The sequence below is a fragment of the Neophocaena asiaeorientalis genome, unplaced genomic scaffold, assembly GCF_003031525.2.
Source record: "Neophocaena asiaeorientalis asiaeorientalis breed wild unplaced genomic scaffold, Neophocaena_asiaeorientalis_V1.1 scaffold117, whole genome shotgun sequence".
Classification (NCBI taxonomy): domain Eukaryota; kingdom Metazoa; phylum Chordata; class Mammalia; order Artiodactyla; family Phocoenidae; genus Neophocaena; species Neophocaena asiaeorientalis.
In genome coordinates, this window is record NW_020173951.1 from 1,553,432 (window position 1) to 1,580,555 (window position 27,124).

Consider the following 27,124-nt stretch of genomic DNA (forward strand, 5'->3'; position numbering starts at 1 on the left):
TGCTTTTAATTGTAATTATGGAACTCTTTTATCTTAGAGAATATTTGAACTTGTACCCCAGAAGCAAAGTGATAGTTGGCAACTGTGTTGTCTTTTATTGCCCTTTCTTGTTCTCTTCCAGAGAAGTGATTCTCTGTCTTTTTCAGGGAGGCATGGACAGCTTTGAGAATCTGATGAAAGCTGTCATGTCAGTTAACTTTGACTAAGGACCTCAAAACTTAGTGGTTACAATAACCTTTTTGTTCTTCTTCTTCTCAATATACTGTGCGCTGGCAAATTGTGGGCTGGTTTGAGCTGGGATTGCTTATCTGTGTTGTCTGGGCTCACCTGTGCATTGTGGTCACCTGGTTTTCAAAGGCTTCACTGATGGATGTGGTGGTAGAGTGGCTGTGGGTAGGGGTGCTGGAGGTAACTGAGCTATGTGATGCTCATCATCCAGCAGGCAAGCCTGGGCTCAATCACCTGCTTGTGATCGTAGGGTTTTCAAGAGCAGGAAGAGAGAGCAAGCCACAAAGAGTAAGTGCTTTTCCATTCTCTCCTTGCATCACTTTTCCTGATGTCTTCTTGGCCAAAGCAAGTTATATGGTTAAGCCCAGATTCAAGGGGTACAAAATAGAGTCCATCTTTTATTGGGAGGAGCGGCACAGCCATATTGCAAAGGGACATGCCTGTGGGGATGAAAGGAGTGTGTGGTCTCTAGTGAGATGAAGGAAGAGATGGAATGATGAGAAAAATAAACTAAGTAAATTCTACTCTTACAAGAGTTTTCCTCTACACTGAGTAGTTATCTTTTGAGGAAAAATGAAGGCTGTCCTCCAGAGAAGTACAGACACTGGCTGTTGAGAGTGAAAGCACACAAGAAATAGGAAATGGAAAAGAGATCTGAGGGGTTGATGGGTGGAGCACTCACAGCACCTGCTTCCTGAGCTTTTGGAAACATGAAACAAATCTTCTGAGTTCTCAGTAGATTAAAACATGAGCCATTTGTGTGGAGCCAAGGACATTTTTTTGTTGAAGACATTTTTTTCCGTTTATGGCATTTTTTAATGTGAGCAGTTGATCGAGGAACAACAGGGGACACTTTTATACACTTAGGACCAGTAGAGCCCTGGAAATCACCCCAGATTCCCCCATTGCCATATTATTGAACTCAAAGACAGTACCTATGGAAATGCTTAACTGAGAGATCTTGAAATCACACTTCTTCTGTAAATACATAATGTAAATCTTAAACCAGGAATCATTCTCCATAATCTCACAAGAATTGCAACTCCTTGGTTATTCTTAACAGCCAATACTTGCTCTGTACTGATACCAATTTATGAGTTTCTTTATATCTTAGTCCACTGCCCAAGTTAACCATTAATTCCTACTCCATTAATTTAGAGGGTTGAGCACAGTCCTAAATACATACTTTAGAACTGAATCATCAGACTACTTAATTTAGGGTGTGTGTGTGTGTGTGCTGAGTGCTTTTAACACTTTGCTGAGTTTCAGTCTACAAATATGAGAGAGGAAACTTCTATCAGTTCAAAATATCCAAGGGAACTACCCACCCCTCCACATTAAAAAAAATGTCAAGCCCATAAACCCTCACAGCTTAACTTCATTTAAAGGCTGACAGCATCCTTATTCAGACTAGATATGAAATTTCAGAAGAGATGAACATGATGGAAGTTGTCATTTTCTGCAACACATTTAAATATGGTCTTGCTTCCTACTTTATAAGCTAGCATTGAATAGCAAAGGGATGGTGCTATGTCAGTCAATTTTGCTCATAATAATGCTGCATAACAAATCACCATGAAATCTCAGTGGCATTCAACAATAAGCATTTATTGTCAGACTCACAGGTCTGTGGGTCTCCTGGGCTGGGTCTCCTTCAGGCTGCAGGTTTATGTGTGCAGATCTACTCCATGTGTCTTGTGCTGGGCCTAGGCTGGGCTATCCTAGCTACCTGGGATACGATGTTCTTTTGGACAGAAGCTCCTGTAGGGACAAATGGAAGCACTCAACACCTGTTAAGACTGAGGCCCTGATCTGTTGCACTGCCACTTCCACATTCCACTGGCCAACACAACAAAAGCAAGGGCAGGAGTGGGTAGCAAACACTGCCCACCAAGAAGAAGGAGTGGGGTATTCAAAACCTCCAGAATAGAGAGAACTGGGGCCAATCATTCCGTCTACCATGGAGGGGTAATTGTTTCTGGAAGTAAAAGGACATTTAATAGGAGTTGTTTATTGACATTTATTGCTTAAATTAGAATTGCTTGGTTGTGCTTCTTGATTCACCTGAGTCTGAGAGAATTCAAAGATACATCTTAATATGTTTACTTGAAATGATGACCGAGTTTCCATTTTTTTCTTATATCTCCAACTATAGCTTGAAAATTGAACTTTTTTCTGTACTGACTTCTCCCTTTTTCATTGTGCATTAACATCCTTATTTTGATTCAGCCCTGAGGTGCTGAAGAGTGAGCCGTATGGGGAGAAGGCTGATGTCTGGGCAGCAGGCTGCATCCTTTATCAGATGGCGACTCTGAATCCTCCCTTCTACAGCACAAACATGCTCTCCCTGGCCACAAAAGTAAGCAACCTTGGAAGACAAAAGGGTCTCATGTTGCCAAAAACACCATTCCTTTTCTTCTTAAGTAGAACCTTTGTGATTTTAATAAAACTGTCACTTAAAAGCAGTCATTGTTTTATTAACCACATGATCCAGTTTATTTTTCCTCCTTTCTTCTAAATCTACATCATGTGCTATGGCACATTTCCCCTTATAATTGTCTTCAATTTATCATAGAAAATTATAAAAATAAATATATCAAACTGCTTTTGGTCTTTTATTCTTAACTGCAGTTTGAACTGCCCTCAGTCTATCATATTGTATTATCCTACACATCATTTATTATGAATCTGAGGTTAACTTTAACTCAGCTTGAAGAATACAATTCTATGCTCAAGAACAGTTTAATTAATGCTAATTTTTAATTTGCTGGGATATTTTTGTTTCTGATGAAAATATGTGCATGAAATTATGATGCTTGTTAAGTAACTCTTGTGTCGTGGCCAAGTATCACCACTCAAAGGCACCTGTGGCTCCTTTACTTCCACCATTCTAGTCTGTTTGTTTTGCAGATAGTGGAGGCGGTATATGAACCAGTGCCAGAAGACATCTATTCTGAAAAGGTGACCACTATCATCAGCAGGTAATTAGTCTCATAACTTCAAACCTATAGGGATTATCAAGAAATACCTCATATCTATGCAAATTCACTATGTAAATATTAAGAGGAAGAGGAAGGGCTCTCAAATAATCCAAAGCTAGAAAAATATTTGTGCATCACCAGTCATAGGGACCATTTGGAAGCCAACCAAGTGTCCAAGAGGAAGTAGTACATTCACTTGAAATATTATGCAACCATTAGATTGATTATTCAGAAGGCTTTATATCAACCTGTACAATAAGTATGATCTGCTAAATAGACATTTCTCCAAAGAAGGTATACAGATGGTCAAGAGGCACATGAAAAGATGTTCAACATCACTAATTATTAGAGAAATGCAAATCAAAACTATGAGGTAATCACCTCACACCAGTTAGAATGGCCACCATCAAAAAATCTACAAACCGTAAATGCTGGAACAGGTGTGGAGAAAAGGAAACCTCGTACACTGTTGGTGGGAATGTAAATTGATACAGCCACTATGGATAACAGTATGGAAGTTCCTTAAAAAACTAAAAATAGAACTACCATATGATCCAGCAATCCCACTCCTGGGTATATATCCAGAGAAAACCATAATTTGAAAGTGTACATGCACCCCAATATTCACTGCAGCACTATTTACAATAGCCAGCACATGGAAGCAACCTAAATGTCCATTGACAGAGGAATGGATAAAGATGTGGTATATATATACCATGGAATATTACTCAGCCATAAAAAAGAAGAAAATAATGCCATTTGCAGCAACATGGATGGACCTAGAGATTGTTATAATGAGTGAAGTAAGTCAGAGAAAGACAAATATCATATGATAGCGCTTATATGTGCAATCTAAAAAAAGTGGTACACATGAACCTCTTTACAAAACAGAAATTGAGTCACAGATGTAGAAAACAAACTTATGGTTACCAAGGGGGAAAGGGGCGGGCGATAAATTGGGAGATTGGGATTGACATATGCACACTACTATATGTAAAAGATAATAAATAAAAACCTATTGTATAGCATAGGGAACTCTATTCAGTGCTCTGTAATGACCTATATGGGAATGAAGTCTGGAGGAGAGTGGATATAGGTACATGTATGGTTGATTCACTTTGCTGCATAGCAGAAACTAATGCAACATTGTAAATCAACTATATGCCAATAAAAAATTAATTAAAATTTTTTAAATTAAAAAATGAAAACAAAACAAGTATGATCTGAAACTAAGTAAAACAAATAAAATGTACAGGTACTTATAACTATGAAAAAAACAAAATATGTAAGAATATGGAAAAGACTGGACAAGAACATATGAAACTGAAAAAGGCCATGTTAGATGATAAAATTGCAAGCATTTTTTCCTTTTTATTTTTAAGAAATATTTTAATTTTTCAAAGAAACTCAGAAAGAAGTGCTCCATATATCCATATAGTAGGAGTTTAATGAAAGTCCTTATCCCTATAGAGTCTCAAAGTTCTGCCCCCACAGGTCTTGTCCCAGCTCATCCCTAACCCTTCCCCTCCCACTTTCCCTCTGCTCCCTCCACTCCAACCACAGGGAGCTCCTCGCTACTGCTCTTCCCTTTTCCTGGCACTCTCTTCCCTCTGATACACACAGTGGCACAGGCCCTTACTTCCTCTGGTTTCTGAGGAAACTGGGTCTCTGAAAAATCAAGGCATCTGCCCTGATGCCCCCACAACCTCTCCAGACTCTCTTGTCCCCTTGACCGGTTTACCAAGTTCACAGCACCCACCACCCCTAACACATTATACATGTGCATGCAGACTTGTTCTTTTATTGTCTCTCTTCCCCACCAGAATGAAAACTCCACAAGAATGGGGACTTTTTCAGTTTAGTTTATAGCTATTCAGTGCCCAGAGCAATGCCTAGTACAAAGTAGACCCTTAACAATTTACTGGTTGTATGAATAAATGACTCATTTACCTGGCTGATCGTTATTTCTGGACCATTTTACAACCTTAAATTGGCCCAAGATTACTACTCTGCCCCATCAAGCCGAGTCAAATCCTTATTGTGATAATAGAAATCCTAGGGTCACCCCAGATGGAAACTTTGTCTATCCCCTTGCCCAATTCCTTTAAATCTCAATTCTGTATCTATCCTAGCTCTTGGCACCACCTCTGATGCAATGTAATAAGCGTATTTTCATGGCTATGCCCCTTTCCCTTTTATTTTCTCCTTCCAGCCCATTGTTTAGCATTAATAGGTACTCCTCACGTTTGTGGGATTATATCTTGAATCTTTCCTTGCTCAGCACAATGCTGCCCTACAATATTAAGTGCCTCAGGCCCAGCTGGGGCTGAATTTCACTAACTGTGGACTCTGAGCAGACAATTTGACTATTCTTTCAGCAGCTCTGTTTCCTCATCTGGTAAAATGGGGATCATAATAGCACCAACCTCATTAAGCTGATGTGATGATTATAACATGCAGATCACTTAGCATAGAGCTTTGGCAAATGGTAAATCTTGAGCAATGTTGGCAGTTATTATTATAAATATTGTGGGAAATGAGCTGAAACCCCTTTCTAAATCATCTAAATTCTGCGTTACACTAGATCCACCCTACTGCTAATGAATCCATACAAATGTATTTAAACTGCTCATCTCCTGTTCTCTATTTGTTTTCTGGAAAGTGCCTTAAAAATTCAATAAGTCTCCAGAGAGGTCAAGACAAGAATACCAGAGTTACTCATTTAATTTCTCCTTTTCTTAGGTATTTGAGTGCCACGAAAAATAGGAGAGGGTAGTGCAGAGAAAAAGTACAGAGACATTATTCTGATTTTGTGGCATTGGGCAAACAGGACCATAATTTGCTTATGACAGGCTTCCTGGCTATTGGTGTCCATGCCTCTTGGAGCTAGGAGGTTAGTGGAAAAGTCGGATATCAGCATTATCATGAAAAGGTTAAGAACATCAATAGGTTCTAGAATTGAGTGGATTCTAATCCCCACTCTTTCACTCACGTTAACCTTCCCAAGACCCGCTTTCCTCATCTGTGATATATAGGTAGCAATAGTAACTACTCATGGGCTTGCTTTGAAGCCTAAATAAGATCATGCTTGTGATGGTCTTAGCACAGTTCCCAGCATGTAGCGAGCCCTCAATTAATTTAGGTATTGTTATTAATAATGTTATTATTTATGGAATGAAGTATATAAAAATTATGATAAATTTGATGAAGGATGGTAAAAGGGGCAACGAGAGATTACAGAAGGACTTGGTCTAGTTTGGGGATTTGGGAAAGATTTTCTCTGAAGAAAGGGCATGTAATCTGAAACCTGAACTTCATTACTTCTCAAATAGTAAACAGAGTGGAAAAAGCATTTCATAGACCCACATCTCTGAAGGCTTTCCTGAGCAAAAGAGCTTGTTAATTTGAAGAACTGAAAAAAGTTGGAGATGCAGCATGTCAAGTAAGGGAGAGAATAGCCAGCAAATGGACCTGGGAGGCTGACAGGACCCAGGTTGACAGGTTCTACAGGCCACACTGAGGGTTTTGAATTTTTATCTCCAGTATTGAGGAGAGGACTGAAGGGTTATTAACAGATTGAGACATAGTGAAAATTTCTTTAGCAGAGATCATTCTGGCTGATCTCCAGGGAATAGACTGAAGGGAATGAGAGTGGGAGGGAGAACCAGGTTCAGCTGTCCACTGAAAGATGATGGCGGCTTTGACTAGAGTGGTGGTGTTGATGGAAAGAAGTGGGTTGTTCCCACTGTGGGCTGGAATTTGAGTCAACAAGTTTTGGAGTACAATCATAAGATGTTTTAAAAATACTTCAGTTAACTGGGAAAATGGAATGGCATCGAGAATATGAAAACAATTGGATTTATTATGTGGAACCTCAGCAAATGGAGCCAAGACCATGGAATGGAAGTTCTGGGGGGGGGGGGCCAAGGTGAGCTCACCATTAGGAAGTGTGTGTCAGAATTAGAGCTATCCACAGTGGAGCAGGCTGCTGATGGATGGTGAGTTCCCTGTCACCAGAGTGTTTAAGAGGATGAATGAACACTATTAGGGCACTCCAGATGAAATGTTCTGAGTACACTTTTAATTCAAAACACTAAGGTGCCATAATTAGTAGGAAATGACAATTTAATTTTAAAGCTGACTACAAATTAAGATTGCAGTGTGCAGCCTATAACAGATGTAGTTTTCATTTAAAGTTATGCAAGACAGTGGTTCACATTGTGAAGTTTTATCTTCAGAAAATTTGACATAAAACCAAAATCAGTTGTGAGTTGCATACAATTACATACTTGAATGGCTTTGGATTTTCAGTCTTTAAAAATTAAGTTTCAGGGACTTCCCTGGTGGTGCAGTGGTTGAGAATCTGCCTGCCAATGCAGGGGACACGGGTTCAAGACCTGGCCTGGGAAGATCCCACATGCCTCAGAGCAACTAAGCCCGTGCACCACAACTATTGAGCCTGCGCTCTAGAGCCTGCAAGCCACAACTACTGAGTCCACGTGCCACAACTACTGAAGCCCACATGCCTAGAGCCTGAGCTCTGCAACAGGAGAAGCCACCGCAATGAGAAGCCTGCGCACCGCAATGAAGGGTAGCCCCTGCTCGCCGCAACTAGAGAAATCCCGCGCGAAGCAATGAAGACCCAACAACGAAGACCCAATGCAGCCAAAAATGAATAAATAAATAATTTAAAAAATAAAGTTTCAAAAGAACTAGGGAACAAATGCAATTTCCTGTTTACTTACCTTAGCAGACTTTTAAATTGGGAGAATAACTTAGTAACCCTGAAGAGTTTGATGCAGAAAATAAATATATTTTACTGCTCTGCTCAGTACCAGCATTACTATTTTTACCTTCCAGTACACTGTTAAGAGAATGTTATCTATTTACTTTCTAAAGTAAGAACTTGCTTTAAAGTAAAGGAAGAACATTTCCTTTTATGCACACAATATTCCCATTGCCTAAGTTTTCTCTGTCTGTGCTTGGTTGCATAAGCTGTCTGGCACTTTGTTTCAGAGGCAGTCATAAGGACTAAAGAAGTTAGTTTTGGCTAGTTCTAAGGACAAGTGGATCTTTACATTTTCCACCCTATCTTCAACTCTTTGTTTCTTTTTTTTTTTTTTTTTAAGATTTAATTTTATTTAATTTTGGCTGCGTTGGGTCTTTGTTGCTGCGCGTGGGCTTTCTCTAGTTGTGGTGAGCAGGTAGGGCTATTCTTCTTTGTGGTGCATGAACTTCTCCTTGTGGTGGCTTCTCTTGCTGTGGAGCATGGGCCTTAGGCACGCAGGCTCAGTAGTTGTAGCACACGGGCTTAGTTGCTCTGCAACATGTGGGATATTCCCAGACCAGGGATCAAACCTGTGTCCCGTGCACTGGCATTCGGATTCTTAACCACTGCACCACTGCGGAAGTCCCACCTCTTTGTTTCTTAAAACATGAAATGAAGACAGTTGAACATTTTATCCCTTTACTTCTTTCATCTGGTTTCTCAGAGTAGAGTGGGGACGAAGTGGGTAGCATGAGTGGAATATCCCAGATTTTTTTCTAAAACGTGATTTTATGCTTATTTGATTAGAGAATCATTAAAGCATTCAGTTGCTCTTAAGAATTTCTCTGAAATATCTAAGCAGGGAGGCATTTCACAGCAATGAGGATAAACTGGAACTTCTGGTAGGAGATATTCCTAAGATTCCAAAAGTGTATACAGAAATATTTTAGGTTATAGACAGGTAAATTCTTAGATGTTAGGCTTAGTTCATTTGTTCATTCATTTGTTCATTCATTCATTTGCTGAGTACCCATCAGGACCCAGATTCCATTTTACATGCAGAGGAGATCATGGTGAAGGAGACACAGGTCCCTCCTCTCAACAAGTTTGCAGTTTCCAGTGGTGAAACAGACCATTATGATACAATGGTTACAGTAGTTTTACGTATTGAAATATAGACAGTGCAATGAGAACGTGTAAAAGGGGGACAGTGAGTCTGTCTAAGGGTGGTCCAAGAAGTCTTCCTAATGGAGACTTGGAAAAGAGTGGTAAGCACATAAGGGATGTGGTTTGGGAAAGAGTAGATATAATCAGCAAAAACCAAATTCAAGCAGAGTGAATAAAATAACCAAGAAATGGGGGCATAGGTGAGCCATGGGCTGTTTGGGAAAGAACAAGTAGGAGCATTTGGTGTGTTGCTGGTGGGGGGAAGAGAGGGTGAGGCTGTGGAGGGAGGTAAGGGCTAGTTTAGGAGGAGCTTGTATCACATGCAGGGAGTTTTAATTTTGTCCTTTTGGACCATGAGGGGATATTGAGGAATCCTGAGCAGAGGAGTGATGTCATCAGTTTTGGAATATTTTTCTGGTAGCAGTTTACAATATGGATCAGAGGTGGACAAGAGATGTGCGTGTCATTTAAGAGACTGTTTCAGTGGTCCAAGCAAGTGATGATGAAATAGGCCAATAGCCATGGGATTAGAGGGGAATGATACGGATTTGAGAAATATTTAGGAGGTAGAAGCCACAGGCTTTGGTGTTGGTTGAATGAGGGAGGAGGTGGAAGAGAAAGAAAATTGTGGATTTTCTTTTTAATTTATTGGGCACTTTACAGGGATGGCTTCATTTAATCACCATACCAGCTTGATGTAGTAGATACTATGATTATCCCATTTTACAGATTATAGTCCCAGGCTATCTGGGATTTAGAAGCTAAACCTTGCCCAAGATCAGAGTTAATAAAGGGCAAGCCAGGATTTAACCCCCAACAATCAGACCCAGAGCCTGCAGGCCTAATTATGATGCTAAACTGCATCTCCCAGGTGGTTTCTTTTCTGATGATGGCAAACATAGGAAGGGGAGTAACTTTGGGAGAGGAGGAGATGACTAAATGCCAGAACAGAGGCCATTCTGGATTCCATTTACCATAATATATAACTGTATAATTTGTAAAACTAGCTTATATTGCTTTATTTAAAAAAATAAAAAGCTCAGCTGATAATTCAACTGACAGTATCTTGAATCAATTTAAATATCTGCAGACTAAGAATTTAGAACTTAGAATTCAGACTAAGACTTTAGAATATCTGCACTAATGAAAGGGGTTTTTGTAGTCATAATCAACACTTGGTCAACTGAGCATTTTTATCCGCTTTAATCCCTTTTGCTAATTAAGTGAACGTGAGGAACCAGATTTAATTAAAAGTGAAGTTGAACATTTAGCTTCTTTTGTGATTATAAGTGAAAGTAAGAAACTTGAATACAGTATTCAAGGTCATGAAATCCTTAATAATTTTATCTTTGAATTTGTGTTTTAGAAGTGAAGTCTGATGGGACAAAGAACATGTGTGTTGGGGGCTTGGACCCTAGTGTACATGTGGTCCCTCCAGCTCCCTGACTTAAGTTCTCAGCCACCTGATTCCAGCCCTCTGGGCCTCTGCCTGGCCTCCAGCTCCACCTTCCTGTCCCTGTCCCATTGCTGCTGCCCTCTACCTGGTATGGTGATTGGGTGTGTCAGCAAGGGAGGACTGTGTTCCACCTTTATGCTTCTCCCCCCATAGGATATGGAGGCAGGCAAGGAGATGGTCAGGGTGGAGCAGGTGCCCTGTTGTATCTGGGGTAGGGCAAAGAAGAGGCCATCCCTGACCAGGCTGGTGGCACCCTGGTTTGTTTGGAGGGTGATTCAGTGGGGGCCTCTTGCTGACCTCTAATCCAGGTACCAATTGCATCCTGCTCTCATGGAGGTTGCAATATCTTGGGGGGTTTCTTATCTACCATCAACTGGGATGCTGGACTATGGGAAGGGGAGATTGACTTCCTCACTCCCTGCTGGGGCCTCACAATTATGTGGGACACCCCCCAAATTATGTAGTTGGCCCTGTCTCCTCAATCTCTTGCCTTATTTTGTATATAATAAATGCATAGACTGAACTTTGTTAAGTAAGAATTCAGCAAATACGTCTGTCATAACCATGGTGCAAGCCCCCTTTGTTAGAACTTGAAAAAAAACAGCATAAAGATAAAGCATGAAATGATAATGACTTAAAATTTGATTAAGATGTGCATATTATACTCATGGTTATTAAAGTCAAGAAAGGAGAGAGAGATCAAAGTCGCAGATTAGGAGGATGCTGGGCTCACCTCCCCTCATCCAAACAGCAGCTCTTGTTGAAATCAACCTGGGGACAAGCAGAACAGCTCTTCTGCAACCAAGCCTGTAAAGAAAGATCCACACAGAGTCCAGTAGGAAGGGAGAAGTGATGTGGTCAGGACCAGCACCCTTAGCGGGGACACAGGAGAGGAGGGGACATCACAGCCTCAGGGATCCTCCCTGGGGAGTGAGGGATTCCAGCCACACATTGGACACGCCAGCCCTGGGATACAACACTGGGAAGACAAGCCCCTTAGCTGGTTTGAAACCCAGTGGGGCTTACCAAAAGGCTGTAAGAAACTGGGCCTCTGCTCTTGAAGAGCACACAGACTTGCTCCCAGTCAAAGTGTGGAGGCAGCACATTGAAAATTGCCAGGGGCTCTGACCAGCTAGCCAGGACTGCTGCATCACACCCCCTGCCCACCCCTCACCTGGCTCCTGCTCTAGCCCCTCTTGCTCCAGCACTGCTCTCCACTAAGGCAGAGGGTGCCACTAACTACAAGAGTTTGCACACTTGGAGGGAACAGAGCTGGCTTGGATCCAAGCCCTGCCTCTGACCAGGGTGTAGGCAACCATTGCCAGCACATGTGTCCCTGTGCACTCTTGGGAGGGAGCAAACTCAGCTCAGTAGTGTGATATCAACCCCTCCAGCCACAACCCAGCCTCTAGCCAAGCAAGCACATCAGGGGTAAAGTGAAATCAGAAAAGAAGTACAGCCTTAAGCCCTCAGGCCCTGAATCCATACCCCAAACCAAGGCTGAGACTGCCATCACACCTGGAAGAAACCCAAATTCTTCAGGGCTCCTGCTCCAGCCCCTGTGGCTCTGACCGCACCCTTGTCAGGGTGGTGATGGCCACTGACTGAGCAGAGGAGAAGCCCTAGCTTGCACCTGGCTCTGGACAAGAAGCCCTAGCTTGCACCTTCTCTGCACAAGAAGCCTGTGTGCAAGCACAGGTCACTATCCACACCTCCCCTCCCAGGAAACTGTGCAGCCTGCCACTGCCAGGGTCCTGTGATCCCAGGAGAATGCGCGGTGTGCCTCAGGCTGTTGCAACATCATGCTGGCCTCTGCTGCCACAGGTTCGCCCTCCATTTCATACCCATCCCTACCCCCTGGCCTGAGTGAGCCAGAGCCCCATAATCAGCTGCTACTTTAAACCTGTTCTGTGTGGTGGGAACAGACACGCTCAGGCAACTTATACGCAGAGGCAGGGTCAAATCCAAAGCCAAACCCCAAGAGCTGTGTGTACAAAGAAGAGAAAGGGAAATTTCTCCCAGCAGCCTCAGGAGCAGTGGAATAAATCTCCACAGCCAACTTGATATACTCTGCATCACTGGAATACATGAATAGACAAGAAATAATCCCAAATTTGAGGTGGTGGACTTTAAGAGCAACTGCAGACTTGGGGTTTGCTTTCTGTATATAATTTCTTTCTGGTTTTATGTTTATCTTAGTTTAGTATTTAGAGTTTATTATCATGGGTAGATTTGTTTATTGACTTAGTGGCTCTCTTCCTTTATGTTTTCTTTTTTTTTTAATTTATATATATATATAGATTTTTTTTTCCTTTTTCTCTTTTTGTGAGTGTGTATGTGTATGTTTCTTTGTGTGATTTTGTCTGTATAGCTTTGCTTTTACCATTTGTCCTAGGGTTCTGTCTGTCCATTTTTCTTTTCTTTTTTTTTTTAGTATAGTTTTTCGTGCTTGTTATCATTGGTGGATTTGTTTTTTGCTTTGGTTGCTCTCCTCTTTCTTTCTTTCTTTATTACTTTTTATTTTTTAATTATTAATATTTTTTTAATTTTTTATTTTAATAACTGTATTTTATTTATTTTTCTTTCTTTCTTTCTTTTTTTCTTCCATTTCTTCTGAGCCGTGTGACTGACAGGATCTTATTGCTCTGGCCAGGTGTCAGGCCTGTGCCTCTGAGGTGGAAGAGCTGAGTTCAGGACATTGGTCCACCAGAGGCTTCCCAGCTCCACATAATCTCAAACAGTGAAAGCTCTCCCAAAGATCTCCATGTAAATGCTAAGACCCAGCTTCACTCAAGAATCCACAAGCTACAGTGCCGGACACCCTATGCCAAACAACTAGCAAGAAGGGAACACAACCCCACCCATTAGCAGAGAGGCTGCCTAAAATCATAATAAAGTCACAGGAACCCCAAAACACACCACTGGACGTGGTTCTGCCCACCAGAAAGACAAGATCCAGCCTCATGCACCAGAATACAGGCACCAGTCCCCTTCAACAGGAAGCCTATACAACCCACTGAACCACACTTAGCCACTGGGGGCAGACAGCAAAAGCAACAGGAACTACAAACGTACAGCCTGTGAAAAGGAGATCCCAAACACCGTAAGAAAAGCAAAATGAGAAGACAGAGAAACACACAGCAGATGAAGGAGCAAGGTAAAAACCCACCAGACCAAACAAATGAAGAGGAAATAGGCAGTCTACTTGAAAAAGAATTCAGAGTAATGATGGTAAAGATGATCTAAAATCTTGGAGGTACAATGGAGAAAATACAGGAAACATTTAACAATGACCTAGAAGAACTAAAGAGCAAACAAACAATGATGAAGAACACAATAAATGAAATTAAAAAAAATTTTAGAAGGAATGAGTAGCAGAATAACTGAGGCAGAAGAACGGATAAGTGATGTGCAAGATAAAATAGTGGAAATAAGTACTGCAGAGCAGAATAAAGAAAAAAGAATGAAAAGAATTGAGGATAGTCTTAGAGACCTCTGGGGCAACATTAAATGTACCAACATTCAAATTATAGGGGTCCCAGAAGAAGAGAAAAAGAAAGGGACTGAGAAAATATTTGAAGAGATTATAGTTGAAAACTTCCCTAATATGGGAAAGGAAATGTCAAGTCCAAGAAGTGCAGGGAATCCCATACAGGGTAAATCCAAGGAGAAACATGCCAAGACACTTATTAATCAAACTATCAAAAATTAAATACAAAGAAAAAATATTAAAAGCAACAAGGGAAAAACAACAAATAACATACAAGGGAATCCCCATAAGGTTAACAGCTGATCTTTCAGCAGAAACTCTGCAAGCCAGAAGGGACTGGCAAGACATATTTAAAGCGAAGAAAGGGAAAAACCTACAACCAAGATTACTCTACCCAGCAAGTAGCTCATGCAGATTTAATGGAGAAATTAACACCTTTACAGACAAACAAAAGCTGACAGAATTCAGCACCACGAAACCAGCTTTACAACTTTAGCTTTACAAATGCTAAGGGAACTTCTCTAGGCAGGAAACACAAGAGAAGGGAGAGGCCTACAATAACAAACACAAAGCAATTAAGAAAATGGTAATAGGAACATACATATCGAACACTACATAAATGTAAATGTATTAAATGCTCCAACCAAAAGACATAGACTGGCTGAATGCATACAAAAAGAAGACCCGTATACATGCTATCTACAAGAGACCCACTTCAGACTTAGGGACACATACAGACTGAAAGTGAGGGGATGGAAAAAGATATTCCATGCAAATGGAAATCAAAAGAAAGCTGGAGTGGCAATTCTCATATCAGACAAAATAGATTTTAAAATAAAGACTATTAGAAGAGACAAAGAAGGATACTACATAGTGATAAAGGGATCAATCCAAGAAGAAGATATAGCAATTATAAATATATATGCCCCCACATCAGAGCACCTCAATACATAAGGCAAATGCTAACAATCATAAAACGGGAAACCGACAGAAACACAATCATAGTAGGGAACTTTAACACCCCATTTTCACCAATGGGCAGATCATCCAAAATGAAAATAAATAAGAAAACACAAGCTTTAAATGATACATTACAGAAGAAGCACTTAATTTATGTTTATAGGACATTCCATCCAAAAATAATACACTGTCTTCTCAAGTGCTCAAGGAATGTTCTCCAGGATAGATCATATCTTGGGTCACAAATCAAGCCTTTGTAAATTTAGGAAAATTGAAATTGTGTCAAGTATCTATTCCAAGCACAACACTATGAGACTAGATATAAATTACAGGAAAAAAATCTATAAAATACAAACAGACGGAGGCTAAACCATACACTACTAAATAACTAATAAATTACTGAAGAAATCAAAGAGGAAACTGAGAGATACCTAGAAACAAATGACAGTGAAAACCTGATGACCCAAAACCTATGGGATGCAGCAAAAGCAGTTCTAAGAGGGACGTTTATAGCAATACAATCCTACTCCAGAAACAAGAAACCTCTCAAGTAAACAACCTAACCTTACACCTAAAGCAACAAGAAGATCAGAAAAACCCTAAAGTTAGCAAAAGGAAAGAAATCATAGACATCAGATCAGAAATAAATGAAAAATAAATGAAGGAAATGATAGCAAATATCAATAAAACTAAAAGCTGGTTCTTTGAGAAGATAAACAAAATTGATAAACCATTAGCCAGACTCATCAAGAAAAAAACCAGAGAAAACTCAAATCAATAGAATTAGAAATGAAAAAGGAGAAGTAACAACTGACACTGCAGAAATACAAAGGGTCATGAGAGATTACTACAAGCAACTATATGTCAATGAAATGGACAACCTGGAAGAAATGGACAAACTCTTAGGAAAGCACAGCCTCTGAGACTGAACCAGGAAGAAATGAAAACATAAACAGACCAATCACAAGCCCTGAACTTGAGTCTGATTAAAAATCTTCCAACAAACAAAAGCCAGATGGCTTCACAGGCAATTTCTATCAAACATTTAGAGGAGAGCTAACACCTATCCTTCTCAAACTCTTCCAAAATATAGAAGATGGAGGTACACTCCCAAACTCATTCTACAAGGGCACCATCACCCTGATACCAAAACCAGACAAAGATGTCACAAAGAAAGAAAACTACAGGCCAGTATCACTGATGAACGTAGATGCAGAAATCCTCAACAAAATACTAGAAAACAGTATCCAACTGCACATTAACAGGAGCATACACCATGATCAAGTGGGGTTTATCCCAGGAATGCAAGGATTCTTCAATATATGCAAATCAATCAATGTGATAAGTCATATTAACAAATTGAAGGATAAAAACCATATTATCATCTCAATAGATGCAGTAAAGCTCTTGACAAAATTCAACACCCATTTATGATAAAAACCCTCCAGAGAGCAGGCATAGAGGGAACTTACCTCAACATAATAAAGGCCATATATGACAAACCCACAGACAACATCTTTCTCAATGGTGAATAACTGAAACCATTTCCTCTAAGATCAGGAAGAAGACAAGGTTGTCCACTCTCACCACTATTATTCAACATAATTTTGGACATTTTAGCCACAGCAATCAGAGAAGAAAAAGAAATAAAAGGAATCCAAATCGAAAAGAAGTAAAGCTGTCACTGTTTGCAGATGACATGATACTATATAGAGAGAATCCTAAAGATGCTACCAGAAAACTACTAGAGCTAGTCAATCAATTTGGTAAAGTAGCAGGATACAAAATGAATGCACAGAAATCTTTTGCATTCCTATTCACTAATGATGAAAAATCTGAAAGAGAAGTTAAGGAAGCACTCCCATTTACCACTGCAACAAAAATAATAAAATACCTAGGGATAAACCTACCTCCAGAGACAAAAGTCCTGTATGCAGAAAACTATAAGACACTGATGGAAGAAATTAAAGATGATACAAATAGATGGAGAGATATACCATGTTCTTGGATTGGAAGAATCAATATTGTGAAAACGACTGTACTACCCAAAGCAATCTATGGATTCAATGCAGTCCCTATCAAATTACCAATGGCATTTTTCACAGAACTAGAACAAAAAATTTCACAATTTCTATGGAAATACAAAAGACCCCGAATAGCCAAAGCAGTCTTGAGAAAGAAAGATGGAGCTGGAGGAATCAGTCTCCCAGACTTCAGACTATACTACAAACCTATAGTAATCAAGACATTATGGTACTGACAAAAAAACAGAAATATAGATCAATGGAACACGATAGAAAGCCCAGAGATAAACCCCCACACATGTTCACCTTATCTTTGATAAAGGAGGCAAGAGTATACAATGGAGAAAAGACAGTCTCTTCAATAAATGGTGCTGGGAAAACCGGACAGCTACATGTAAAAGAATGAAATTAGAACACTTCCTACCACCATACAGAAAAATAAACTCAAAATGGATTAAAAACCTTAATCTCAGCCCAGACACTTTAAAACTCGTAGAGGAAAGCATAGGCAGAACAGTCTATGACGTAAATCACAGCAAGATCTTCTTTGACCCACCTCCTAGAGAAATGGAAATAAAACCAAAAATAAACAAATGGGACCTAATGAAACTTCAAAGCTTTTGCACAGCAAAGGAAACAATAAACAAGACAAAACGACAACCCTCAGAATGGGAGAAAATATTTGCAAATGAAGCAACTGACAGGGTTTAATCTCCAAAATATACAAGCAGCTCATGCAGTTCAATATCAAAAATCAAACAACCCAATCCAAAAAAGGGCAGAAGTCCTAAATAGACATTTCTTCAAAGAAGATATACAGATTGCCAACAAACACATGAAGGAATGCTCAACATCATTAATCATTAGAGAAATGCAAATCAAAACTACAATGATGTTTCAGCTCACACCAGTCTGAATGGCCATAATCAAAAAATCCAGAAATCATAAATGCTGGAGAGGGTGTGGAGAAAAGGGAACCCTCTTGCACTGTTGGTGGGAATGTAAATTGATACAGCCAGTATGGAGAACAGTATGGAGGTTCCTTAAAAAACTGAAAATAGAACTACCATATGACCCAGCAATCCTGTTACTGGGCACATACCCTGAAAAAACCATAGTTCAAAAAGTGTCATGTACCACAATGTTCATTGCAGCTCTATTTACAATAGCCAGGACATGGAAGCAACCTAAGTGTCCACCAACAGATGAATGGATAAAGAAGATGTGGTACATATATACAATGGAATATTACTCAGCCATAAAAAGAAATGAAATTGAGTTATTTTTAATGAGGTGGATGGACCTAGAGTATGTCATACAGAGTGGAGTACGTTAGAAAGAGGAGAACAAATACCATATACTAACACATATGTATGGAATCTAAAAGAAAAATGGTTTTGAAGAACCTAGGCACAGGACAGGAATAAAGACACAGACGTAAAGAATGGACTTGAGGACACGGGGAAGGGGAATTGTAAGCTGGGATGAAGTGAGAGAGTGACATGGACATAGATACCCTACCAAATGTAAAATAGATAGCTACTGGGAAGCAGCCATATAGCACAGGGATTTCAGCTCGGTTCTTTGTGACCACCTAGAGGGGTGGGTTATGGAGGGTGTTGGGAAGGAGATGCAAGAGGGAGGAGATATGGGGATATAAGTATATATATATATATATATATATATATATATATATATATATAGCTGATTCACTTTGTTATAAAGCAGAAACTAACACACCATTGTAAGGCAATTATACTCCAATAAAGAAAAAAAGAATAAAAAGAAAAAAAATAAAATAAAGGCAGCAAGAGAAAAACAGTCAGTAACAGGGAACTTCCATAAGGCTTTCAGCTGATTTTTCTGCAGAAACATTGCAGGCCACAGTGAGTGGTATGATATATTTAACGTACTGAAAAGAAAAAGCAAAACAAAAACCCTAGCCCTACCACCTAGGATACCAGCAGGGTTATCATTAGATTGTCTCTAAAATCAGGTACAAGGATGCCCACTCTCACTATTTCTATGTAACATTGTACTGGAATTCCTAGGCACAGCAGTCAGACAAGAAAAAGAAATGAAAGGCATCCAAATTGGAAGGGAAAAAGTAAAAATTTCACTATTTGCAGATGACATGATACTATATATATAAAACCCTAAGTTCTCCACCAAAAAACTATTAGAACTACTAAGTGATTCAGTAAATCAGGATACAACATTATTATATGGAAATCTGTTGATTTTTAAACAACATATAATAATGAATTCTCAGAAAGAGAATGTAAGAAAATAATGCCATTTATGGTTGCTTCACAAAGAATAAAATACATAGGAATTATCTCAGCCATATAAAAGAACGAAATTTTGCCACTTGCAACTACATGGATGGACTTAGAGGGTATCATGCTAGTTGAACTAAGTCAGACAGAGAAAGAAAAATACTGTATCTTATCACATATATTAATCTAAAAAGTAAAACAAACGAATGAATATAACAAAATAGGACAGACTCATAGATACAGTGAACAAACCAGTGGGTAGAGGGGTTGGGGGAGAGGCAAGATAAGGGAAGGGGATTAAGAGGTACACTACTAGATATGAAATAGATATAAGGATATATTGTACAGCACAGGGACTATAGCCAATATTTTATAATAACTTTAAATGGAATACAATCTATAAAAATATTCAATCACTATGTTGTATACCTGAAACTACTCTAACATTGTAAATCATCTACAATTTAGAATAAAAGAAAAATAAAATAAATAAATAAATGCAAAGAAAACTCAAGGATGAATAATTAGAAAAATAACAAGTTAGAGTGTTATTTTCACTTCTGTTATTAATAGTAATTATGAGTAATAATTCTTGAATCTTGCCTGGAGACATTAGTATAGTTGAAAGTTGTATTAACTTTGGGTTGCTAAATCAAATACAAGATGTGAAAATTAGATATTTTAGTCAAAGTCCAAATAAGTTAAATTTCATTGAGAAGTACACATAACTTCATTGAAATTAGAGCTTTTGAATTTAAAAAGATAGACAAATATTGTAGTGAGGACCAGAATGTTTTAAATTATGCTAACCAGTGATCTTGATAATTGGTTACACAAGCATCTAGAATAGCCTTCTCTTAGTGTTTAGCTGTGACAGAAACAACACTCCCTTTAGCAGGCTGATTGATATTTCCTACTGCCAAAATTCGAGAATTTTTTTTTTTTTGCAGTACGCAGGCCTCTCACTGTTGTGGCCTCTCCCGTAGCGGAGCACAGGCTCAGCGGCCATGGCTCATGGGCCTAGCCGCTCTGCGGCATGTGGGATCTTCCCGGACTGGGGCACGAACCCATGTCCCCTGCATCGGCAGGTGGACTCTCAACCACTGCGCCACCAGGGAAGCCCCGAGAAAATTTTTAGCATGTGATGTGTCAAATTATCTACTGTTAAAAATTATGAAGCACACCTTAAACCTCTAAGTAACTGGGTTGAATTTTATTTTTATGACATCATGTTTTGTAAGACTCTCACTAATCAAAGTTGTTGACATTGCCCCTATACAGCTGGAAAAGGCCAGAAAGTTGTTATCTGCCCACCCCCCAAGAATCCTGCCTTCCTTTTGGTGCATCAGGTGTGATCATCAGGGCCTATATTATTGGGATCATTCTTTGTTTAACTGGCCAATGAGTTGGAGTGGTTTTAGAAAATAACCACTTACACAAGGAGACGCAGACCCCACCTGCCCATCCTGAGACTGGGAGCAGCTTCCTATGCAGCCTGTAACCCTTGCCCACCAGCCTAGCTGCAAAGAGAACAGTGCTGCTCCCTCTCCTCCCCAAACTTTCCAAATGCCTTTTGAGAGGTCTTCGATGCAAAGCTATGCTTGATGTCCACCTTGCCCGGGTTCTCTTGGGTGCAAACATCATGGGGGACACACAGCAGAATTTAAACTTGGCCCTTCACACCCCGTGGCCTGGTCCCGATTTTGACTAGAGGGCTGTAATTAGGTTATCTTCCCTTAGATGCCTCACTCCTGATGCAGAAACCCGCCCAGATATTGTAGAAGTCAGCTCCATGATATCAGATGTCATGATGAAGTATGTAGATAATTTATCCGCATCCCAGCTGACCTTGGAGAAGAAGCTGGAACGGGAACGGAGACGCACACAGAGGTATTTTATGGAAGCCAACCGGAACACAGTCATGTGTCAGCACGAGCCAGCTCTTCTCTCTCAAGTAAGTGGAAATCTTTCAGTCTCTTCAGGATGCATTCTGATGGACTCTCTGAGGCTGTTCTTGCTTGTGTTGAGGAAAAGTCATCTTAAGTTAGAAAAATATTACATGATATTTACTACTATAGAGATACATATTTGCATCCATTTTCATCTTATAGAAAATTAAGTCAATATAATTGATGTTCCAAAGAACTAACCCATAATTTATTGTATATTACAAAACCAGAGGTATCAAAAAGATATCTTAGAAATTCTTTAAGTTTGTAATATGATCTTTGTATAAGTAGCAATGACTGCTTATATTCAATTTATTCAGCAATCTTGGAAATATGGATGAAAATATTGTGTCAGTTTAAAGAAGGAAATAATATTTACCTTAAAAATTTTTTCTTATTAGTCTGTGTAATTGATTTCATTACTGTTTTTGGTGGTAATAATTTTGCCATGGTACAAATCAGAATATGTACTTTTATTTTTCATGACATTAACCTTTAAATTATTTTGATATTTAAGTTTATTTCTGAGTATAATTGAAAAAGGGATGCCAAAGCCACAGACTTCCGCAAGTGCATGTGATGGTGCCTGTGAAGCCCTTGTTTTATTTTCTCTCTGCCTTTGTTGTATCATGACCCATGACTTATCCTTTACTCACGCTCTGGGTTCCCTGAAAGCAGGGATTTAGTAAGGGGCCTTTCAACCCATAAATATTCTTTTTTAACCCTCCTGAGGATGGGCCCAGCACAATAGGGTTACAAAGCCCATCCTTGATCAGGATACCTGGTCACTAAATTCCTTTCCAGGATCTGCCTCAGCTGGGAAAATTATATAAGAATTAGTCTCCCCCACACACCACGATGAAGAGTGGCCCCCACTCACCGCAACTAGAGAAAACCCTCACACAGAAACGAAGACCCAACACAGCCAAAAATAAATAAATAAATTAAAAAAAAAAAGAATTAGTCTCCAAGAAGAGCCAGTTTTGATTTCTGGAATAACAGCATTTCCAGCAACCTTTTTTTTTTTTTAGAAGGAAAGCAATACTATTTGGTGGTTTATCTTGCCATGCTTGGAATCCGGAAGTTCAAGATTCAATCAATATAATTTTGGTGGATTTTTAAAACTTTTATTTCATTTTTTATGTTTTTATTACAGTCATACCTTTTATTTCACTTTTCATGTTTTTTTTAATTGAGGTATAGTTGATTTACAATATTATATTACTTTCAGGTATATAACATAGTAGTTCATAATTTTTCCATTTATACTCCATTCAAAGTTTTTATAAAATAGTAGCTATATTCCTAGTGCTGTACATAGCATCCTTGTATCTTATTTATTTTATACCTAATAATTTTTGTCTCCTAATTCCCTACCCTTATCTTGCCCCTCCTCCTTCCGTCTCCCCACTGGAAACCACTAGTTTGTTCTCTATATATATGAGTCTATTTGTTTTATTATATTCATTTGTTTGTTTTATTTTTTTGAGATTCCACATACAAATGATATCATACAGTATTTGTTTTTCTCTGTCTGACTTATTTCACTAAGCATAATACCCTCCAGGTCCATCCATTTGGTTGCAAACAGCAAAATTTCATTCTTTTTTTATGGCTGAGTGGTATTCTACTGCATATATATGTACCACATCTTCTTTATAGTATTCTGCTTATGTTTTCTTCTAGGATTTTTATTGATTCCAGTCTTACATTTAGGTCTTTAATCCATTTTGAGGTTATTTTCCTATATGCTGTGAGAAAATGTTTTAATTTCATTCTTTTACATGTAGCTGTCCAGTATTCCTAGCACCACTTATTGAAGAGACTGTCTTTTCCCCATTGTATATTCTTGCCTTCTTTGTCATAGATTAATAGACCAGAAGTGCATAGGTTTATTCCAGGCTCTCTATTCTAACCTACTGATCTATGTATCCGTTTTTGTGCCAGTACCATACTGTATTGATGACTGTAGCTTTGTAATGTAGTCTGAAGGGAGCATGATACCTCCAGCTCTGAGGCTTTTCTCAAGATTGCTTTGGCTATTTAAGATCTTTTGTGTTTCCATACACACTTTAGAATTTTTTTTCTACTTCTATGAAAAATACCACTGAAATTTTGATAGGGATTGCATTGAATCTGTACATTGCCTTAGGTAGTATGATCATTTTTACAATGTTAATTCTTCCAATCCATGGACACAGTATCACTTGTCATCTTTTTTGTCCTCTTCAGTTTTTTTCATCAGTGTCTTAGCGTTTTCCAATGCTTTAATGTCTTAAAGTTGCCCAGTTTTCCAACTCCAATTAAGGAGTTTTAACCTCCTTAATTAGGTTTTTTTTTTGATGGATGGTAAATGGGATTGTTTTCCTAACTTCTCTTTCTGATAGTTTGTTCTTAATGTGTAGAAATGTAACAGATTTCTGTATATTAATTTTGTATCCTGAAACATTACTGAATTCATTGATGAGTTATAGTAGTTTTTGGTGCTGCCTTTAAGATTTTCTATGTTTAGTACCACGTCATCTGCAAATAGTGACAATTTTACTTCTTTCTTTTCAATTTGGATTCCATTTGCTTCTTTTTCTTGTCTGATTGCTACGGCTAGGACTTCCAATATTATGTTGAAAAAAAGTGGCAAGAATGGGCATCCTTGTCTTGTTCCTGATCTTAGAGGAAATGCTTTTAGCTCTTCACTTTTTAGTAGGCTGTTAGCTGTGGGTTTATCATATATGGGCTTTATTATGATGAGGTATGTTCCTTCTATACCCAGTTTGTGGAGAGTTTTTAATTGTAAGTGGATGTTGAATTTTGTCAAAACCTTTTTCTGCATCTATTAATATGATCATATGATTTTTATTCTTCAATTTCTTTTTTTTTAAGTAGAGTTGATTTACAGTGTTGTGATAGTTTCTGGTGTACAGCAGGGTGATTCAGTTTTTGTATATATATGTTATTCTTTATCAGATTCTATTCCATTATAGGTTATTACAAGATATTGAATATAGTTCCCTGTTCCATAGAGTAGGTCCTGGTTGTTTTTCTACTTTATATATAATAGTGTGTATTTGTTAATCCCAAACTCCTAACTTATCACTCCTCCTTTCCCCTTTGGTAACCATAAGTTTGTTTTCTGTGTCTGTGAGTCAGTTTCTGTTTTGTAAATAAGTTCATTTGTGTCATTTTTTTTTAGATTCCACATATAAGTGATATCATGTGATATTTGTCTTTCTCTGACTTCACTTAGTATGATAATCTATAGGCTCATTCACATTGCTGCAAATTACATTATTTTATTCTTTTTTATGTCTGGGTAATATTTCATGGTATACATATATACCACATCTTCTTTATCCATTCATCTAGTGATGGACATTTAGGTTGCTTCCATGTCTTGGCTATTGTAAATAGTGCTGCTATGAACATTGGGGTGCATGTATCTTTTCAAATTAGAGTTTTCTTTGAATATATGCCCAGGAGTGGGATTGCTGGATCATATGGCAACTCTATTTTTAGTGTTTTGAGGAATATCCATACTATTCCCTATAGTAGCTGCACAAATTTACATTCCTACCAACAGTGTAGGAGAATTCCCTTTTCTCCACACCTTCTCCAGCACTTATTACTTATAGACTTTTTGATGATGACCATTCAGACTGGTGTGAAGTGATATCTCATTGTAGTTTTGATTTGCATTTCTCTACTAATTAGCAATATTGAACATCTTCTCATGTGCCTTTTGGCCATCTCTATGCCGTTTTTGGAGAAATGCCAATTTAGGTCTTCTGTCCTTTTTTGATTGGGGTTTTTGTTTTTTGGATATTGAGTTGTATGAGCTGTATATTTGTATATTTTGGAGATTATTCCCTTGTCGGTCACATCACTTGCAAATATTTTCCCAGTCTGTAGGTTGTCTTATTGTTTTGTTTCCTTTGATTAGGTCTCATTTGTTTATTTTTGCTTTTATTTCTTTTGCCTTAGGAGACAGATCCAAAAAAATATTGCTACAATTTATGTCAAAGAGTATTCTGCCTATGTTCTCTTCTGGGAGTTTTATGGTGTCATGTCTTATAATTAATCCTTTAAGCCATTTTGAGTTTATTTTTGTGAATGGTTTGAGGATGTGTTCTAAGTTCATTTATTTACATGCAGCTATTCAGCTTTCCCACCACCACTTCATGAAGAGACTGTCTTTTCTCCATTGTATTTTCTTGCCTCCTTTGTCAAAGATTAATTGACCGTAGGTGTGTGGGTTTATTTCTGAGCTCTCTCTTCTATTGCAGTGATCTATATGTCTCTTTTTATGCCAATACCATGCAGTTTTGATTGTTGTAGCTTTGTAGTATTGTCTGAAGTCTGTGAGGTTATACCTCTAGCTCTCTTCTTTTTTCCTCAGGATTACTTTGGCAATTCTGCGTCTTTTTATGGTTCCACATAAATTTTAGGGTTATTTGTTCTAGTTCATTGAAAAATGTCATGGGTAATTTGATAGGGATTGTATTAAACCTGTAGATTGCTTTGGATAGTATGGCCATTTTAATAATATTAATTCTTTCATTCCAGGATCATGGGATATCTTTCTATTTCTTCTAATCATCTTCAATTTCCTTTAAAAATATTTTATAGTTTTTGGGATATAAGTCTTTCACCTCCTTGGTCAAGCTTATGCCTAAGTACTATTTTGTTTGTTTGGTGCAATTTTAAAAGGGTTTCTTTTTTAACTTTCTTCTTCTGACATTTCATTGTTAGTGAAAAGAAATGCAACCAATTTCTGTATGTTAATCTTGTATCCTGCTACCTTGCTGAACCCATTGATCAGTTCTAGTAATTTTTGTGTGGAGTCTTTAGGGTTTTCTATATGTGTATATGCATCATATCATCTGCATATAATGACAATTTCACCTCTTCCCTTCCAATTTGGATACCTTTAATTTCCTTGTCTTGTCTGACTGCTGTGGCTCAGAAATTTGATACTATGTTGAATAGAAGTCATGAGAGTGGGTATCCTTGTCTTGTTCCTTGAATCTAGTGGGAAGGCTTTCAACTTTTCACCACTGAGTATTATGTTGGCTGTATTTTTGTCATAAATAGCATTTATTATTCTGAATTATGCTCTATACCCACTTTGGTAAGAGTGTTTTTCATGAAAGGATGTTGCATTTTATCAGATGCTTTTTCTGCATCTATTGAAATGATCATGTGGTTTTTGTCTTTTCTTCTGTTGATAATGGTGTATCACATTGATTGATTTACATATGTGGCACCATCCTTGTGACCCTGGGATGAATCCAGCTTGATCATGGTATATGAAAAAGGATTTTTATATGTTGTTGGATTTGGTTTACTAATATTTTGTTGAGGACTTTTGCATCGATATCCATCAAAGATATTGGCCTATAATTTTCTTTTCGGTAGTGTCTTTGTCTGGTTTTAGTATCAGGGTTATGGTGGCTTTATAGAATGACTGCAGGAGTGTTCCCTTCTTTTCAGTCTTTTGGAAGAGTTTGAGAAGGATTGGTATATATTCTTCTTTGTATGTTTATAGAATTCCCCAGTGGAGCCATCTTGTCCTGGACTTTTGTTTGCAGGGAGGTTTGGGGTTTTTTTAATTATTATTACAGATTCTATTTCACTTCTAGTGATTGGTCTGTTCAATTATCTATTTCCTTTTGATTCAGTTTTGGCAGGCTGTATGTTTCTAGAAACTTTTCCATTTCTTCTAGGTTGTCCAATTTGTTAACATATAATTGTTCATAGTATTCTCTTTTATTTTGTGGGTATTTCTACGGTATCGGTTGTTATTTCTCTTCTTTCATTTTCTTATT

The 27,124-nt window shown here is 38.4% G+C and overlaps 1 protein-coding gene across 1 annotated transcript in view; it reads left to right on the top strand.

Annotated features, from left to right (window-relative positions):
• The window catches only part of NEK10 (NIMA related kinase 10), a gene marked incomplete at its 3' end in the record, with an annotated part of 188,453 nt that overhangs the window by 149,767 nt on the left and 11,562 nt on the right, over positions 1–27,124 (top strand). The window contains exons 25-27 of the mRNA XM_024752854.1: positions 2,458–2,587; positions 3,139–3,209; positions 21,094–21,307. Coding sequence (XP_024608622.1) covers positions 2,458–2,587; positions 3,139–3,209; positions 21,094–21,307 — 415 coding nt within the window. The remainder of the gene's footprint in view (positions 1–2,457; positions 2,588–3,138; positions 3,210–21,093; positions 21,308–27,124) is intronic.